The 20,181-nt window shown below is 50.3% G+C and overlaps 1 protein-coding gene across 1 annotated transcript in view; it reads right to left on the bottom strand.

Annotated features, from left to right (window-relative positions):
• LOC144730778 (transient receptor potential cation channel subfamily V member 6-like) overlaps positions 1–9,377 on the bottom strand; it is a 30,642-nt gene extending 21,265 nt beyond the window's left edge. Inside the window, exons 1-2 of the mRNA XM_078611521.1 lie at positions 8,968–9,377; positions 6,368–6,465 (exon numbers count right to left, since the gene is read on the bottom strand). Coding sequence (XP_078467647.1) covers positions 6,368–6,465; positions 8,968–9,074 — 205 coding nt within the window. The 5' untranslated portion in view covers positions 9,075–9,377. The remainder of the gene's footprint in view (positions 1–6,367; positions 6,466–8,967) is intronic.
• Positions 9,378–20,181: the final 10,804 nt, after the last annotated feature.

The following is a 20,181-nucleotide window of genomic DNA, read 5'->3' as shown; positions in this document are numbered from 1 at the left end:
CCCCTCCACGCATTGTATTCCGGTGAAGTTGGTATACAATGCAGTACATACTACGTAGGATGGTTTAGTGCGTTCAATATTCGTGGTTACGAGTGGATGACCCGACACATTCTCATTCAATGAATGTAACACGGAATGTTTCTGGTGATTTAAAAATATACTTTCATCAGTTCGGTGGGAATTGCTTATACGCGGTGCTCGCAGATTTGGCCCTTTTTAGAATCTGGATTCAGAACATCGCAGAGTTCGTTTCTTTCTCGTGGTCGAAAGCTTTTCTTGCCGCTGTGCCTAACCCACTCCAACTCTTACCAACTAAATGTCGGGGGGACACCACCACGGCGCTTGTGCCAGGCACGGTGCACCTTCCCCTTCATTCTGTTCTTGCGCACAACGGCAGCAGCAGCAGATGTTGTGGTCACGACGAGAGAGAGAGAGTGCAGACTACTTGACATTACCCATACTTACATTACCCATATACTTCACATTGTCCATAGATTTAAATTACGCATATTCTTCACATTGTCCAAAGATTAGCATTAGCCATTAAGGCAGATCTGAAACACTGTATCGACCAATACCTCGGCCGTGGCTGATCATTATTTTAATGCGGTGGGCTCACACGAAATTGATTTCTCTAAGACAAAGGTACTTTGCAAACCCACTGGCTATCAACAAAGATTCGTTCATGAAGCCATCCATATATATTGACACAGACACAATTTCAACCGAGAAGATGGGTACAAACTGAGCAATCATAGGAAGGACGTTATCAACCAGTTTAAGTCATAACTGGCTGTGATGTTCCAATTTCTGCCACCTTCCGATGTTAATTTTTAATCTTTTCCCCGTGGCTTCGGCTCTCCGATTTCACATTAGCAGGTAGAATTTCTCGCGCCAACGTGGCCACCTACGGACGCCGACCTCTGCGTGGCGGTGGCTCTGTGATCTCACATGAACATGCTAATTTATCTTACATGAACATGCTAATTTATCTTACATGAACAAGCTAATCACTCACATTAACATCACTAGCTCCGCCCACTTCGTCTATGACCCGACGACTACTACACCCGATACAACAGTCTGCATTCAGCAGCTTTCCTCCTCTTTCTTCCTGATGACGATCGCTTGTGTTGTGATCGAAACGTCGTAGTTTTATGTTATTTTCTTTTAACCATCTACTTGACTTTACCGAAAGACCCAAAGAACATGAATTCCTGCAGTCACATAAGCTTTAAGTCAAGAATTACCCATATACTTCAGATTGTCCATAGACTAACATTACCCTGAGACTTAACATTGCCCATAGACTAACACTCCCCCATAGACTAACACTGCCCCACAGACCAACACTTGCCATAGGCCACCACTTGCCATAGACTAACACTCCCCATAGACTAACACTGCCTATAGACTATTCTTGAACATGGCAATACGTTTAGGAATTAAATGCAGCGTGGAGGTATTGCTGCTGCTGCTACCACGACAAGAGAGAGAGGGGTTCAGCGGAGAGAGAGAGTCATGTCGCTGTTCCTCTTTCGTTAAAGGAACGCAGACTACCACAGTGGCGAACACCAGCAACGATTATCTGAACCGGTCCTGAGCCTCCCCTAGGTCTACTCAGCCTCAAATGAGTACCTGATGCGGTGTGTAAACATCACCACTGGGGAGACAAAGGCGGCTGAGCGTGGTGCTGGCCACCCAACCACCCCCTGATGTACCGTACCGGCCTTCTTAGGTGCTCGCTAACAGCACTTGGCCCCAACAGTCCGTTAAATGCTACACGGAGGGCATTTGTGTCTTTGTCTAGAGAAGATGACTGCCGGGCCGTGCCACTGCGCACAAAACGGTGACTTGGACCCAGAATAAAAGAGCGCAGAGCTTTGGAAATCGGCCGGCGTACGTGAGGTGGGTAAAAGTGTCGGATCCAACGTCAAGTGCAGACGCCCTTCCACTTGCCAGGGTCGCACATGCATTAATGTAACGCGCTGAAGGGCACGCAGGCAGGCAGCTCCGGGTAAAATACTGTGTAAAACATCGCGATGATGATAATTTATTGACTGTAAATGCAGCGTGGGCCAAGACGGGGAGCCGATGTAGATTCTCCAGCGGCAATGTTCATCATTCGTTTATTTGATTCATAATCCTCAAGCACCCGGCGACAGAGCCAATCAAATCAAGTTGTCACGTCCTGGGCAAATGTGCCGATTGGATGTGATGTATCAGCAAAAAGAGCGGGTAGTCAGGAGGGTTAGAGTTAAACATCGGTGCTTGACCTCGGCGACGATCCCACTCAAAGGAAGATATTTACAAGTCATAGTATCGGTCGTGGAAGCCCACGTGCCGTGTTCTCCCCGTGGTTGCGTGGATTTTTTTTTTCTCCGGGTCCTCCGGGTTGTCCCTCCACATTTAGAAACGTGTGTCTAGACAATTTAGATTATTTTGCTGCTATCAATGTCCTAATGATGGGCCACTTTGTTGAGCTATCATTTGTGGTGGCCAGGTCGCTTCTGAAGAATAAGTTAATACCTCAGTGGGCTTTGCCGTGTAGGATGGGGATGGTTCAGTGTTGTATTTGTATGTGTTAGGGTGATTTGTTTACCTTTCTTGTACTTTGCACCACCATCGTGTTTTTGTACTGTTTATTGTTGTCACGTTCTTACCCCCCCCCCCCCTTCTTACTGGACATCTGTGAAAAAGAGCTTTATAGCTCATCGGATTCCTCCTGAGTCTGAACTGAGAGCGTCGTGGAGACGTCGACGGCTACGTCAGTGTCGCTGTGCATCGCTGCCGCACTTCCCAATACCAAGCGCCGCATTGGGAAGTTGAGCTAACATGGCCCAACAATTCCCAATGCCAAGCGCCGCATTGGGAAGTTGAGCTAACATGGCCCAACAATTCCCAATGCCAAGCGCCACATTGGGAAGTTGAGCTAACATGGCCCAACAATTCCCAATGCCAAGCGCCGCATTGGGAAGTTGAGCTAACATGGCCCAACCATTCCCAATGCCAAGCGCCGCATTGGGAAGTTGAGCTAACATGGCCCAACCATTCCCAATGCCAAGCGCCGCAGGAATACTGGGCGATGAACCGGTGAGCGAAGCGGCTCACACGGAGGACTCGCGATCAATTTGAAACCTGCGTGGCTCAGGGTAAATCAATGAGATCTCCCGGGCTCTTCACAAATCAAGGCACTTTCCAGTCTTGCCCAGTATTATCCAACATCACAATTGGGTTTAAATTATTATTATTTAGCTAACAACGTGATGATGATACTACTGAATGTAATTCTTAATGGATGGTTTTAAAGTTTTATTTACGAGTGATAATTAACGTACGGGCGCCTTGTTTGAAGAAAGTCGCCTGTCAAAAAATCTAAGTTTGAATCTATAACCTCTTACCCACTATAAATCCACACGATTCGACTAATATTTAATTTAAAAAAGAGTCCCCACTACTGTTGTGCAGTAGACTCACGTGGAGACGAGGAGCACGATAAGGGCTGTTGCCATTTATTAAAACACTGACACACTCCACATCCTACGCTCACACCAGTGTAGGTGCACTCTATCTCGGCCCTTTACCTCGGACACTGAATACTATTTGGGTCCTACCCTAGGCTACCCTTTGGGCTCTCTCACTCGTCTGCTCGGAGCGGGGGTTCAGTCAACACCGCTTCTCGATGAGGAGAGAGAGACCCTCTTCCAGCCGACCCTTTACTGAACACTACTGAACCCTACCCCCGGCTATCCCCTTGGCTCTCCCACTCGTCTGTCCGGAGCGGGGGTTCAGCCAACACGGCTCCGCGACGAGGAGAGAGACCCTCTTCCAGCCGGTCCTTACCCTGGCTCCCCACGACGATCCCGCCTTCGTCACGGGTCCCCCTTAAGAACCCCTTGGGCGGCTCCTCCCCCCTTACGCAACCCGTGACGTTTCGTCATCTTGACTGTCAACCCGCTTGTACCTCCTTCTGTTTGCCTCCTCATTTGTTACTCACAATACTCCTCTACACTACCAAACCATCCCTCCACTGCACTTAACATTAAAGCAAGTGTCTCAATGGCGACCGTAGAGGGAGCAGGGGAGGCATGGCAGTGGCACGGCAATTTGCACAAAACACTACGAACCTGACAACCTGAGTTCGCCACAGATAATATCAGTGGCGAGTGATGTCCGAACTGGTCCTCCCGAGCGAATGAGTTCACTCTTTGGTGAGCTTCCGTTATAATTCAATTCAATTGAAGAGCATTTAGAGCCCCGTCCGTCTGTTGATGATAATGTTTTCTTGGTCAGTGCGATGCCGAGGCTTGAAAATGTTCCAGGCTGTACATCGCAAGTCTCTTGCTGTCGTGGTTTTGAATCTGCTGACCGCGTTCAGAAGCAGCTTGCCTCCAGATCTGCTTATGCCCTGTTAAGGAAGAGTCTTGACCCATGGTGCTCACCTCTCCACATTTCGTCACAGGGCCGGATTAAGGTTCTTTTAGGCCCTAGGCACTTCTGTTTCGTTGGTACTGCTGCTGCTTATGCGACTACTCACGCCTACTTCGTCCAGCCACTGGACAGATGTTATTACCGATACGTTAATTATTTAGTCTGTGCCCTCATTTGATGGGAGCGCACTGTGTGATCCAGATTTAATTTGAAATGAAAAAAAAGAAACAAGGTAAGCCTAAAGATATTATAAGCGAAAATTTCTTCAACAATTTTTTACTCTGATTATCAATTCGGATGACGCAGCCTTAAAAGGATGCCATTCATTTTCATCGATAACAAATTGAATGGCAGGACGACCGTGTGGTGAGCGCCATGTTGCTTTACTTTTGTTGAAGCTTAAATATTTGTTTGACTGTGATTTTAGGTGTAATATGCCTCACTTGCTATATAAATATATTTATTCAAGAAGATATCTCGGTAAAAAAAATGTTTAATCATACAACAACAACAACAAAACCTGGTAAAAATGTTTTTCTCATCGGCCCTTTAGTTTTCGTAGACTCTAGGCACAGCACCCACTGTGCCTATCGGACACTAGGGCCCTGCTTCGCCACAAGCCGCCTTCGTTTGCAAAAGATCAGCGAAGCCACGAAGGGCTCCGGTGACATCGAAGCCTCACGCGCTGCGGGCGAGCTGCCTCACGGCTAATTTCAGACAAATTGGAATCGCAATCATCGGCCGCAGACTCCTAACGGGTTTTTTGTTCGGTAATTGGCGTTGAGAAATTGTGGAGAAACTGAAAAGGCCGTTTAGCTCCATCGCATGGCTTTAGAGCGGTGTTCTTCACTCGTTTTCAGAGGATGGCGGGGCGGGGTGGCACTTTCGCCGGGAAGACATCGTCGGCGTGAGCGTCACCACACACATTATTTGAATCCATTGGGGTTTGACAGCAGCACGATGATGATGGAGGGTGTTGTCTCGTTGTGTAATGTCGGGAGGCGGCGCACATTACAGGGCCGCACTAAAGGTCACCAAGGGCCACTAGTGGCCCGCAGGGCCTTGCAATGGAGACTGCTTGCCATAGAGTGTGCAGGATGTGCAGATGCACTGGGGTCCATGGGCAGGAGGGGTTCAGATGCTAGGCAACGAAGAGGGGGGGGGGGGGTGAGGGGTTATTGGCCAGGGGGTTCACCAGAGCTCATGCCAACCAGCACGCTACCCCACCGATTCAGTTCACGCCTCTCGATAGGACAACGCGTGCTCCCTGCATTGTTCTTGTTTGTTTCCAGCCTGCGGACTTTCCTGTCCAGTGGGTTTCTCCATCATTCTCAGAAAGTGTTCAAATGATCCATTAGCATCGCACAGAAGTTTACCGTGGGAGGCCAGTGGCATGAATTGGTTTACCAGCAGCCTTGTTGGGCCCAGCTGTTCCGAGTCCAAAACCAAAGACAAAGATCCCCCCCACCCCCCCCACCCCCACCACCCCTCTACAGCCATGTCGACTGGTTGGGCAAGTGCTGTTAGCAAGAACATATTAAGGCCGGCACAGCGCATGCAGGACCAGTTAAAAAATTCATCACTGACGTGAGCCACGGCCGGAAATCGAACTCAGGTCACCGGGGTCACAGTGCAGTGGGCCAACCACCAAAGCGACCGCTCCACCCACCACTACCACCATCACACATGCATACACCACGTGACACTGCACTGCGCCACGGGACAAGCCACACGTGTGGCCGCAACGCCACTGCCCTCGCGGCCGTTGTCTCCGCGTGGGTCTTGCCACTCACCGCGCTGCAGGAGGTCCGTGCCCCCCTGCTTGTACTTGTTGCTGTATATCTCATGCCTCTTCCCTGTCCCTCCCACGTCTCTGTGTCTCTCTGTCTTCCCGTGTCTCTATTGCTCTCTATGTTCCTCCTCGTGTGCCACTCACCGCGCTGCAGGAGGTCCGTGTTGCCCTGCTTGTGCAGCATCTGGATGGCCTCCACGTCATTGTTCTTGGCGGCCGTGAACAGCGGGGTCTCCCGGATCCTGCGAGACGGAGTCGTAGGGGGCAACAGGAAGGGCAGCGTGAGTAGGGGGGGGGGTCACGGGACGAACTTAATGATGCTCATGGAAATGTTCCACCAGGACAGATCGATCACGACAAGCGGAGAGGCATAGATACGGCATGGGTCTGCATGGAAACGCGAGGGTGCTGCGAACTTTATATTGGAACCTGAGACCCCGTTATGGTCACCCTGCTACCCGTGTGGCCTGTCCTTGCAACTCCACCAGTGGGGGTCACCTCTTGTACTCGGGCCAAGTGGTGGGTCGACCTCAACTTGTAGTTCTGGATCAGGTGACCTGTAGGATTATCGTTGAGTACCGGACCAGGTAATGGGTCGGACTCGCCTCTGGTATTGAATCGGATGACTGATTGGACTAATTTCTAGAGCCGAACCCTGGGGCCTGAGTACAGAAAAAAATTTCTAAACATTTTGTCTGTAATTCGATCGTATATTTCATATGTATGCATTTACGACCATTATTCATGATTAATGTTGAGTTTTTTTTGTTGGGTTAGATTGTGTAGGCGATTTTTTAAAAATCTATAACCCTCCACCACCCGACAGAGCCAATTAATGATACATATAATTACGATTATACATGTGTCTTAAGAGAAAGGGGATCCCAAGTCAAGGTAAAGGACAGTCGATCATCGATTATGATCGATTATCATCGATTACACTGGTCAACACACTTTTTCTGGCATAAGGTATTCCAACGGTTTTAAGGTAATTTTGGGGTGCTGATTTCAAATCTTGCATCAGTTTTTGTCTACCACATCAGGTTTTTGAGATATCAAATATTGCATTTTTTATAAAAACTGCATAAGAAAAATATTAAATAAATGTGGATATCTACATAAAATTATATTATAAACACACTATCCTAAAAATACAGCACCATATTTTAACACTAAAGCAGTCACAGACTCGCAACAACTTGCGATCATAAGTGACAGAGTTAATTTCGGGTAAAATCAATGAAAATGGGGTATGCCGATAGCATAAAATGAGATGTGATATAGCAAATCTGAGATCAGATTTGGAATCAGCACCCTGAAATTAGTCTAAAACAGCTGCAAAAGTCCAGGCCAGATTTTTTTTGTTGACCAATGTTATCATTGATTAGCCGGCAGCTTCGGGGGGGAGGGGGTGCCGGATTTTCAAAAACGCCGACTAATCATTTATATTAAACATAGCGTATTTTTGCAACATTCTTGTATGACGTTGTGTTTGTAGGCGTTGTTATATGTGTTTTTGTGTTTTAAGCACCGTACTTATCACTCCAGTTTCGAAGACTTGGCATGGACTAATGGAATCACGCGTAGTTTGTTCAATGTTTACGTTGTATGTCCCGTACATAATATTATACACTGAAATAACGCATAGCTACATTTTTTTGTCATGCACATAGTGCCGATTGTCAGACTGGGTTACAGTCTTTTGAGCAGTTTTGTCGGTTTTTCTGGATCGGCCTGAGACCGCCGGATAATGTTTGAAGCAGCCAGATAATCGCGCAGTGCCGGATAATCGATAATCAACTGTAGTTTTAGTTTTAATTGGGGCGGGGGGGGGGGTCGTATTGAGATCGAAATTCTTGCGAGCGTAAAAGTGATTGCTAGGGTGAAACGTCATCGCTCGCACTGCACCAGCCAATCACCTAGCAGGAAGACAAAACGAGTGCTGCTCCAGGATGGCCAGTGTGATGTCATCACTCCGGTGAGTTCATGTTGACGTGTGCAATGTTTATTATATTCATGACGTTTGTATCGTCGGTGTTAGGGTCAGTATGCACATTGCGTTTAATTCTGTTATTAATTACGGCAGTTTTCAGTTACAATGAACTGGAGATTGGTCGCCAACCGCTCAGAAGATTTCTCGTCGCTTTATGAACGCTCAATATCCCAGCGCCGCTATTTGCCCAGAATTTCGAGAAATGGCACCTTTCGCCATACTTACGACGTGGCTGAGACGTCGTATCACGTTCTGTCCTCTGGCTCCCTGTGGCAGGGCTCACATCTAGTACCGGGACAGACTATGACAGGACCTGCATCTAGCACTGGACTAGATGATGCGTAGGACTCACCCCTAGGACTTGACCATGTGCAAATTAAGGGCTCGCTTCTGGGACTCAGACCAGTCGACGATTCAGTTTAACACGTAGGAGGCTTTTGCGACCAATATTATTCCTAACAAAGTTTTTGGGTTAGATCGCGTTATTTATAAATGTGTCGTAACCCTCCAGCACCCGACACGGCCAATCAGCAAAAAAGTATCACGTTGACAAAAGACAAATAGTTCACTACTTTAGCCTACCGGTGTGTTGAAGAGTGAATCCACAACATTTACAGGTGACGATTAGCATTCCCTTCCAGTATCAGATCAAGTGACAGGCAGGACTCCCTCCTATTAGTTGATGGGGTTATAACATCACAGGTAGGACTCACTTCCATTAGTAGGTCGTAACATCACAGGTAGGACTCACCTCTTGTGCTGCAGCAGGTAGAGTTCGTCTTCGACAGCCGCTGCATTCTGCTGCTGCGCGTTCGTGACCCAGCTCAGGAGCCGACCCACGACTCCGCGCTCGAACATCGCGGGCAATGGGGGCCGCGAGCTCCCTCCCTCTGCTCTCCCCTCGTGTCCTTCCTGCCTCGTCCACACAGGAGGCTGCCGATCTCCTCGTGGATCCGACGCAGCGAGAACCCCACCGAGCCCCGACGGTCTAAGAGGAGGGAGAGACAGAGGAGACTTGGGGAGGAGATGCGGGGGGAGGAGGAGCGAGGAGGAGGAGGGCGAGGAAGGAGGAGCTGCGCGCCGAGGAGGTATGCGTGCCGCCTTTGGGCACTGGCGTCCCACTCGGTTCGCGATTGTGATGCTGAAGATGCTGACTGCTGTCCAGCTGTCGCAGGAATGCGGCCACACTGGTCCAGCCGGTGGCGTCACCGGCTTCCACATTGCCCTCGGGGCTTCTTAGGGGGCTGCGGGCATGGCGGGTTTGGCCGTGGGACACGGAGAGAGAGAAAAAGAGAGTGGAGAATAGAGAGCAATGGAATTTTGGGGGTTCGGAGGGACACGTGCCCGTGTGACCACGTGCCCGTGTGACCACGTGATGGAGCGTGGAGCAAGAAGCAGGGGCACATGCAGCAGGAAAAGAGTGGAGTATGGGGAGGAGGGCTGATGGGATAGGGAGAAGGGCATTGGACCAGGGGGCATTAACAAAGGGGCATGAAACGGGCAGGGCAGAGGAAAGAGCAAAGGGCATGGAGCAGGAGGCAAGAGAGCACGGGGCAGGACACGCGATTGAGTAACGGAAAAGGTTGCGATGAAACAAGACGAAACCCCTTGGACAAATAAAACAACATACACTGAAATTTAGATAGCCAGGTGAGGGACTTGACTGTGAAGATGTATTGCGGAAAAGCCAGTGTAGAAAAACATTGCGTTTCGAGAACTGCCTGGGAGATGGTGATTGAGGTGACACGAGTGGGTCAGAGAGGTCAGAGTGACCCGCGATCATCTGGCTTGCCAAGCAAGGGTAGCGAGTTGATGGTTCTAGCTCGGTCACCAAGAACCGCGTCCAGCAATATCGGGCGGGTGAATGCTTTGTTTTTGTGCCTAATTGTGGCGAAATTCCAGTTGTGAGAATGAAAATTAAATCTCAAGTTTTCCTGTGGAACATTCCTCTCAGTGGCAGCGTGGGTGGCCAAGTGCTGCCCCCCCCCCATCCCCCCAACTCTGTGTGCCAACCGGGTCACTGGACTTCATCTCAGAAGTCGCTCCACCTACGGGAGAGGGCTCGGGGAACCTGCGGCTCCAGAGCCGGGCACGCGCGACTCTTCAAGGCCCTCCTCGTAACGTTATTTATTCAACTAAAATTAGCATCCTCTTGTTATTTGTGGTTGCCTGGTGTTCCACCTCCACGAGATTTTTCTCCACTGCGGTGGTGAGGGTAAACGTTGAAATATTCGTCTTATAAACGATAAACTACAAACTATTTCTTGACTTAATGCTTTTGTGGCTTTACCGAAAGACCCAAAGAATACAAACTATTTTTACATTTATTTATTTTAATAGGTAAGGTCCACTGAGAGGCTTTTTCAGAAGCATGAGCTGACTGGGCCACCACAAATGATTGCTCGACGAAATGGCTCATCACGTGGGAATTTGTAGAGCGGCCAAAAACTCTCTCGACGCGTGATGTTGAGTCTAAATGTGGAGGGGAAAACCGGAGGGGCCGCAGAAATCTCGCGACCACGGGGAGAGAGACGCAAACTCCAAATATACAGCAGCAGGCGTCAGGGTCGGGATCGAACCCACGACCTTCTGTACACCAGGTGAGGTAGTTAACATCTCCCAACCACCGTGGCGATGATGAGAGAGACGCAAACTCCAAATATACAGCAGCAGGCGTCAGGGTCGGGATCGAACCCACGACCTTCTGTACACCAGGCGAGGTAGTTAACATCTCCCAACCACCGTGGCGATGATGAGAGAGACGCAAACTCCAAATATACAGCAGCAGGCGTCAGGGTCGGGATCGAACCCACGACCTTCTGTACACCAGGCGAGGTAGTTAACATCTCCCAACCACCGTGGCGATGATGAGAGAGACGCAAACTCCAAATATACAGCAGCAGGCGTCAGGGTCGGGATCGAACCCACGACCTCCTGTAGACCAGGCGTGGTAGTTAACATCTCCTAGCCACCGTGATGATGATGAGAGAGACGCAAACTCCAAATATACAGCAGCAGGCTTCAGGGTCGGGATCGAACCCACGACGTCGTGTGTAGCAGGCGAGGTAGTTAACATCTCCCAGCCACCGTGGCGACACGATTCAGCAACGGGCTTTGCGTCTCCCGTCACGCCGCCGTCGTTCCGCTCGTGCTGAACAACGGAGCGCACAGCAGTGGGGAGACCGCGCTGTGGGAGGGGGCCACCGCCGGCAATTTGAGTTTGGGTGGTGGGTGGGGGGCGGCGGTGGTTGGCTACGCCGCTTCCCTGCTGCACGTGGCGGCCGCACCGTCAAATGGTAAAAAAGTAAAACAGAGCAATGTAATACAATACACTATTCGACATTATTGTAAAAAATAAATAAAAAGTCCATCCCATGTGTTAGTGAATTTTTAAATATTTCAGGCAGATTTAGATATTTTTCTGGGTTGGGACCCACAGCCACCATGGAAGATTCGGTCCCCCCAATGTTGGCTACGGCCTTGATTTTCACCAAATGTGACCTGCAGAAAGAAATGTTAGATTAAACAAATTCGATAGAATCTTGACATGTTTTAGTCTTTTTCATTAATTAATTTTTCATGAACCCGTCATATGACGGGCAATTGGACTCGTTATACAATGACACGAAATTAATCATTGGCGACTAGCAATTCCCGACTCTCAATACCGGTAATCGATTCTGTCCCTCCACATGTTTTTGTTCCTAGTTTTTATGCATCAGCCCACACGGCATTCCTTTCTGGGATCGCATTTTTTTGTGTGTAAAAAAAACAATCAAACAACCTTGCTCTCATATTTTCTACACGGGAGGGACTTTTAACGTGGGGAAGGAGACCGTCCGTATTCGCTGCTTGTTGACTTCAGAGCCCAGCCGTGTATATGTAATGTAGTAACTCGGCGGGAGACGACTTCACGGGTAGCACACTCTTTATTTCACCAACTTCGGTTCACAGGCGACTAACACCCACTGTAGTATCTCGGGTGACTAACACCCACTTGGTTACTCGGGTGACTAACACCCACTTGGTTACCCGGGTGACTAACACCCACTTAGCTACTCGGGTGACTAACACCCACTTGGTTACTCGGGTGACTAACACCCACTTAGCTACTCGGGTGACTAATACCCACTGAGCTATCCGGGTGACCAACACCCACTTAGCTACTCCGGCGACTAACGCCCACTGAGCTACTCTGGCGACTAACGCCCACTGAGCTACTCGGGACACACCCTGCCGGGGTGTCCGTCTCGACTGTGGGTCCCCCAGTCCCGACCCACGTGGGCGTCGAACCACGGGTCCCACAGTCTCGCCTCCGAGCCACACAGGGCCCCGGTCCCTACAAGGACAGCGGGACTAGGGGTCTCGGGGCACTATGTCTTCAACTCCGTCTTCGATCTTCAACTGGTTAACAACCCCGAGTGCTCTCGCGCGTCCCCCTTTATACCCCACCTGCGGACGTCGCTGAGAGCACCCATCCTATTTGACCAATCACTGGGCGCCGGCTACGATCCTGTTTTCCCACATCTCAGCGTGCCTCACCACCCACGCCGCGCCGCCCCGTCATCCGTCACTCCCGGCGCGCGCGTCCATACCACGCCCACAACGCGTGCCCAACCCCGCACCCCGTGCCGCCCCGTGATCCATCACTGTCACAGTCGGCGCGCGTCAACACCACCACTACATATACGAGAGCCCGTGGGTGTGCAGGGGAGCCGTGCACCCCATGGGCTGCGATGATTTGACGCAGCGATGTGAGCAGACGTGGCGGGGGTTGTGGGGAGCGGTGGTGGAGCGGTTAGCGCGTTGAGCTACGAACATGGCGAATCGGGTTCAATTCCCGCTCACGGCCAACACCGGTGACGATTATTTGAACCGGTCCTGGGCCTTCCCTAGGTCGACTCGGCCTCAAATGAGTACCCGGTGCGATGCGTAAACATCGCCACTGGGGAGACAAAGGCGGTCGGGTGCGGTGTTGGCCACCCACCCCCTCGTGTGCCGTGCCGGCCTTCATAGGTGCTAATCGCTAACAGCACTTGCCCCCACAGACGGTTACAGGCTACACGGTGGATCTTTGTCTTGTGTGTGTGTCAACACGGGACAACCCAAGCCGATGGCAAAATGAACAACGTCGCTCGCCTGGCTCCTTGGGGCCGCTCCCTCTGGGACGACACCGCCACCTTCAGACATAGGTCGCAACCGGGTACCCGATACCCGTACCCTACCCGATACCCGGCTACCCGTACTGTTTGTCACTCATTTCCCAACGTCTTGTCTCTTCTCACAATTCAAGTTCCTAGAATCAACCCACCCGCGCCTGCAACATGGCTTCATCCCAGAGGTCGCAATCAGGTACCCAATACCCGTACCCTACCCGTACCCGGCCGGGTACGGGTAGGGTACGGCCGGGTACGGGTACCCGTTTGCGACCCTGGTGCGGCCGGGTACGGGTACGGAATCAAAACCCGTTAGCGACCTCTGCCTTCAGACGAGACGACACTGCCACCTTCAGACGAGAGCGAGACATCCAGAAACCTCCTGGCTCAGGCTCGGGGGGGGGGTGAAGTCGGTCAGCAGTCAAAATAACAAGGAGAAGCAGCCACCTTTTGTTTTCGGTAAAAACAACACAACCACAAAAACACCGACAACTCAATATTTCAAAGCGCCGCGCAATGCCACGTGGTGATACACGAGATTGGTGGTGGTCCTGAATAAATAATGTCATGAAGCAGTCCTTTATAGAGCCACATGCTACAACGGAGCCGTCGGTTGCCGACTCCTGCCCATGGTGAACTGGACTCCCATGGTGAACTGGATTCCCTTGGTGAACTGGAATTCCATGGTAAACTGGACTTCCACGGTGAACTCGACTCCCTTGGTGAACTGAACTCCCTTGGTGAACTGGACTCCCATGGTGAACTGGACTCCCATGGTGAACTGGACTTCCATGGTGAACTGGACTCCCTTGGCAAACTGGACTTCCACGGTGAACTCGACTCCCATGGTGTACTGGATTCCCATGGTGAACTGGACTTCCATGGTGAACTGGACTTCCATGGTGAATTTCACTCTCATGGTAAACTGGACTTCCATGGTGAACTGAACTCCCATGGTGAATTGGACTCCCATGGTGAACTGGACTCCCTTGGTGAACTGGACTTCCATGGTAAACTGGATTCCCAAGGTGAACTTGACTTCCATGGTCAGGAGTCGGAATTCGGTAAACCTCCCTGAATATTTCAAAGAGCCGCATGCGGTTCCGGAGCCCAGGCCTAGCTGCTCACCATGACCATCACAGCCTCACCATAACCCTCACCGACTCGCCGAAAATACCCTCACCGCTTCGCCAGGACCCTCGCAGACTCGCCACGGTCATCACTAAATCCATCAGATCTTTAGAGTAAATCTTCCTGCCTTACTAACATCCTCACCACCATCACATCCTCACTATCACCCTCACTTTCTTACCGCAGCCTCACCGATAACCTCATTCCCCACCAGCCCCTGGGGCCGCGTGATTGAGTTGAGTCATTAAATTGGTGAGCAATTTAGTGAGCCGTCATTGAGTGAGTGATATGGTGGTTGAGTTGGCGAATGACTGAGCGATTGAATACGCGAGTGAATAAGTACGTCGGTGAGTGAGCAATTGAGTGATAGAGTGAAAGAATGAGCAATTGAGTAAGCGAGTGAATAAGTCTGTGTGCGAGTGAGTGACTGAGACAGTGAGTGAGTGATTGAGTATGCGAGTGAATAAGTGAGCGAGTGAGTGAGTTATTGAGTGAGTGATAGAGTGATTGAGGCAGTGAGTGATTGAGTAGGCGAGTGAATAAGTGAGCGAGTGAGTGAGTTATTGAGTGATTGAGAGATTGAGGTAGTGATTTAGTAGGCGAGTGAATAAGTGAGCGAGTGAGTGAGTCATTGAGTGAGTGATACAGTGATTGAGGCAGTGGGTGAGATATTGAGGAGGCGAGTGAATAAGTGAGCGAGTGAGTGATTATTGAGTGATTGATAGAATGATTGAGGCAGCGAGTGAGTGAATAAGTGAGCGAGTGAGTGATTTTTGAGTGATTGATAGAATGATTGAGGCAGTGAGTGAGTAAATAAGTGAGCGAGTGAGTGAGTCATTTAGTGATACAGTGATTGAGGCAGTGAGTGAATCATTGATTAGGCGAGTGAATAAATGAGCGAGTAAGTGAGTGAGTGATAGAGACAGTGAGTGTGTGATTGAGTAGGCGAGTGAATAAGTGAGCGAGTGAGTGATTGGGTGAGTGATAGAGTGATTGAGGCAGTGAGTGATTGGGTGAGTGAATAAGTGATTGAGTAGGCGAGTGAATAAGTGATTGAGTGAGTGATTGAGGCAGTGAGTAAGCGAGCGACCCCAATCCGTGGGAGTGCAGCGGATCAATCCGCGCGACACCGCCACTCACCCGGGCACCACCGTTCTCACCTTCAAAGCCTCACCACCCCTCTGCCCCACGTGCTCCTCCTCCTCCTCAACAACCCCTGGGACGAGTGAGTGAGGTGAGTGATCGAGTGATTAATTGAGTGATTGAATTATTAATTGATTGAGTGATTAATTTTATTGAGTGATCGAGTGATTAATTGATTGAGTGATTGAGTGATCAAGTGATTAATTGATTGATTAATTGATTGAGTGATTAATTGAGTTATCGAGTGATCGAGTGATTGAGCGATTAATCGATTGAGCGATTGAGTGATCGAGTGATTGATTTACTGAGTGAGTGATTAATTGATTGAGTGATTGAGCGATTAATTGATTGAGTGATTAATTGATTGAGTGATTAATTGATCGAGTGATCAAGTGATTAATTGATTGAGTGATTAATTGATTGAGTGATCGAGTGATTAATTGATCGAGTGATTAATTGATTGCGTGATCAATTGATTGAGTTATTGAGTGATCGAGTGATTGAGTGATTGAGTGATCTAGTGATTAATTGATTGAGTGATCTAGTGATTAATTGATTGAGTGATTCATTAATTGAGTTATCTAGTGAGTAATTGATTGAGTGATCGAGTGATTAATTGATTGAGTGATCTAGTGATTAATTGATTGATCGAGTGATTAATTGAGTGATCTAGTGATTAATTGAGTGATCGAGTGATTAATTGACTGAGTGATTTATTGATTGAGTGATCGAGTGATTGAGTGATTAATTGATTGAGTGACTAATTGATTGAATGATCGAGTGATTACTTGATTGAGTAACTAATTGATTGATCGAGTGATTGAGTGATTAATTCATTTTGATCAGCGATTGAGTAATTGAGTGATTCATTCATTTTGATCAGCGATTGAGTAATTGAGTGATTCATTCATTTTGATCGAGTGACTGAGTGATCGAGTGCGACCGCCTCTCCCCCGACGCCACCCACCGCGTGGTGGGAGTGGAGGAGGGTCTCCCCCCCCCCGCTGCCCATCCCCTCGCTCCGCGTGTGTCAGCTGCTCCGGCCCGAGCGCTTACTGCTGGGGTCCGACGCGTGCCTGCAAGAGAGGAGGAGGTTGTGGTTGGTGGTGGTTGTTGGAGGTGGTGGCGGTTGGAGGGGGGAGAAGAGTGACAGGAGGAGGGTGGTGGTGGTGGGGTAGAAGTGGGGAGGGAGTGAGCGAGTGGGGGGCTAAAACAGTGATCCAGCAGTAACAGCAAGAAGCAACAGCAGCAGCAGTAACAGCAGCAAGCAGAAGCAGCAGCAGCAACAGCAGCAGCAGAAGCAAGAAGCAGCAGCAGCAAGCAGAAGCAGCAGCAGCAACAGCAGCAGCAGCAGAAGCAAGAAGCAGCAGCAGTAACAGCAGCAGCAAGCAGAAGCAGCAGCAAGAAGCAGCAGCAGCAAGGAGTAAGCAGCAGCTAGAAGCTGCAGCAACAGAAGCAGCAACAACAGCAGCAGCAGGCGGCTGTGGTGATAGCGGCGGCGCTCCGGGACCCCCGCCCGCCACGAACACCACTCCGCCTCCTCCTCCTCCGCCGTGGTGGTGGTAGTGGTGGTGGTTGGTGGTAGTGGTGGTGGCCACAACCCCCTGGCGAGATGAGCACTCACGCCCTGCGCGCCATCAACAACAACGTGAGGAGGTGGAGGGAGGAAGAGGAGGGGATGAGTGGTGGTGGTGTGGGGGGAAGCAGACGACGACGCGGCCTGCGTTGTGATGTCCGGCGCTCTGCACGTTGTTGTTGACGATGGGCGGACACGTGCGGGGCTGATGATGATGAGGATCATCAGTAAGCAGCAGTAGCAGCAGCGCCACCAGCAGCGGTGTCATAGCCATCAGTAAGCAGCAACAGCAGCAGAATCAGCGGTAGCATCAGCGGCGTTATTAGGAGTAGCACCACCATCATCATCAACACAGCAGAATCATAGCCAGCGGTAGTATCAGTGATAAAATCAGCAGTAGCATCAGCGGTAGTATCAGTGATAAAATCAGCAGTAGTATCAGTGATAAAATCAGCAGTAGCATCAGCGGTAGTTTCAGTGATAAAATCAACAGTAGCATCAGCAGTAGTATCAGTGATAAAATCAACAGTAGCATCAGCAGTAGTATCAGTGATAAAATCAACAGTAGCATCAGCGTTTCAGTGATAAAATCAACAGTAGCATCAGCGGTAGTATCAGTGATAAAATCAGTAGTAGTATCAGTGATAAAATCAACAATAGCATCAGCGGTAGTTTCAGTGATAAAATCAACAGTAGCATCAGCAGTAGTTTCAGTGATAAAATCAACAGTAGCATCAGCAGTAGTATCAGTGATAAAATCAGTAGTAGTATCAGTGATAAAATCAGCAGTAGCATCAGCGGTAGTTTCAGTGATAAAATCAGCAGTAGCATCATCATTAACAGGAGTACCACCATCATTATCAGCAGTAGTATGAGTAATGCAATTAGCAAGCAGCAGTGTGATCAGCAGTAGCATCAGCATTACTAGGAGCACAACCACCATCATCATCGTCAGCACAATCATCAACAACAGCGTAACCATCACTACCAAACAGCATCATCATTGCCGATATGTCAACATCAGTAGCCGCGTGATCGGCAGCTTTACCAGCAGTGTCCTCTAAAGCAGCAAGTAGTAACATCACCACATCTTCAGCATCTTCAGCAGCATCAACAGCAGCGGTAGCAACCATCATCATCAGCAGCAGCAGTATTCCCACTTGTGTCATCATTATCATCATCAGCAGCAGCGGTAGCAACCATCATTATCATCATCAGCAGCAGCGGTAGCAACCATCATCATCATCTGCAGCAGTGTTCCCACTTGTGTCATCATCATCATCAGCAGTAGCAGCGTTATTAAAATCCGCATCACTGCCATCATCACCATTATCATCGACGCTATTTGTCATCATCAGCATCATCATCGTCATAAGCAGCAGCGGCGGAGGCATTATAATGGACATCATCCGTGTGGTGGGCATGAGAAGTCATCATTATTGTTAGTGGTGCTGGTGGTGTTCACAGGCCTCGCCACCATCGCCCTGGTTACCACGGGGACGGAGGCTGTGAGTATCGCGATCACAGACGTGCACTGCACGTGTAAGCCGCGTGTAGTGTAAGCCGCGTGTGTAATGAGTGTGTGGTGTAAGACGTCTGTAGTGTAGTGTAAGCTGTGTGTAAGTGTGGTGTAAGGTACTGTAGGCGATGTGAGGAATGTTAGTTGTGTGTAAGGCGCGAGGCTTGTGTAATATGTGCACATCGTGTAAGGTGTGAAAGGCGTGGGTGTTAATTGGTGAAGGCGTGCAAAGCTTATGTCTCCCATCAGACTCCAACACACGTCAACCCATCACACCCCTACCTCCCATCACACCCCTACCCCTATCACACCCCTACTCCTACCTCCCATCACACCCATCACACCCCCTACCCCTATCACACCCCTACTCCTACCTCACATCACACCCCTACCCCCATCACACCCCGACCCCTATCACACCCCTACTCCCATCACACCCCCTACCCCTATCACCACCCCTACTCCTACCTCCCATCACACCCCTACCCCTATCACACCCCTACCCCTATCACACCCCTACTCCTACCTCCCATCACACCCATCACACCCCCTACCCCTATCACACCCCTACTCCTACCTCACATCACACCCCTACCCCCCATCACACCCCGACCCCTATCACACCCCTACTCCCATCACACCCCCTACCCCTATCACCACCCCTACTCCTACCTCCATCACACCCCCAACCCTATCACACCCCTACTCCCATCACACCCCGACCCCTATCACACCCCTACTACCTCCATCACACCCATCACACCCCAACCCATCATACCCCCAACCCTATCACACCCCTACTCCCATCACACCCCCTACCCCTATCACACTCAACACAACCAAACTCCCAGAACCGCCCTACCCATCACAGCCCCTTCTCGTATTGCCCCCTATCGCAACCCGACACCCATCACACTCCCATCACGCTCGCTGCTCTAATCGCATCTGCTGGACACTGCTGCTCATTGAATCAGGAGCCGGTTCTGGCTGCGCCTGTTTGACACGAGACGCGAATGCCTCGGATGTGATCCTTCAGGTGCCCGCATCTCGCGATCGTTGAGACAACGCGTCACTCAACCCCGCGCCCTGGTTAAGGGGGGCGCGCGTGGCGTCGGACAATAGTGTGTGGGGGGGGGGGGGCTGCCTGGAGGAGGGAACCGGAGGGGAGGCAGTGGGAGAAAGGTGAGGGGAGGTGTGTAGGGTGAGGGGTGAGGATGGTGTGGTGAGTGAGGGGAGGGGTAAGGGAGGAGTGAGGGAGGGTTGGTTAGTGAGGGGAGGGGTGAGGGAGGGGTGGCTAGTGAGGGGAATGGGTGAGGAAGTGGTGAGTGAGGGGAGGGGGTGAGGGAGGGGTGGTGAGGGAGGGGTGGTGAGTGAGGGGAGGGGTGAGGGAGGGGTGGTGAGGGGTGGTGAGTGAGGGGAGGGGTGGTGAGTGAGGGGAGG

The sequence above is a fragment of the Lampetra planeri genome, chromosome 36 (assembly GCF_965212315.1).
Source record: "Lampetra planeri chromosome 36, kcLamPlan1.2.h2, whole genome shotgun sequence".
NCBI lineage: Eukaryota > Metazoa > Chordata > Hyperoartia > Petromyzontiformes > Petromyzontidae > Lampetra > Lampetra planeri.
The sequence above is the reverse complement of the archived record's forward strand: the minus strand, read 5'-3'. Positions and strand labels throughout refer to the sequence as shown.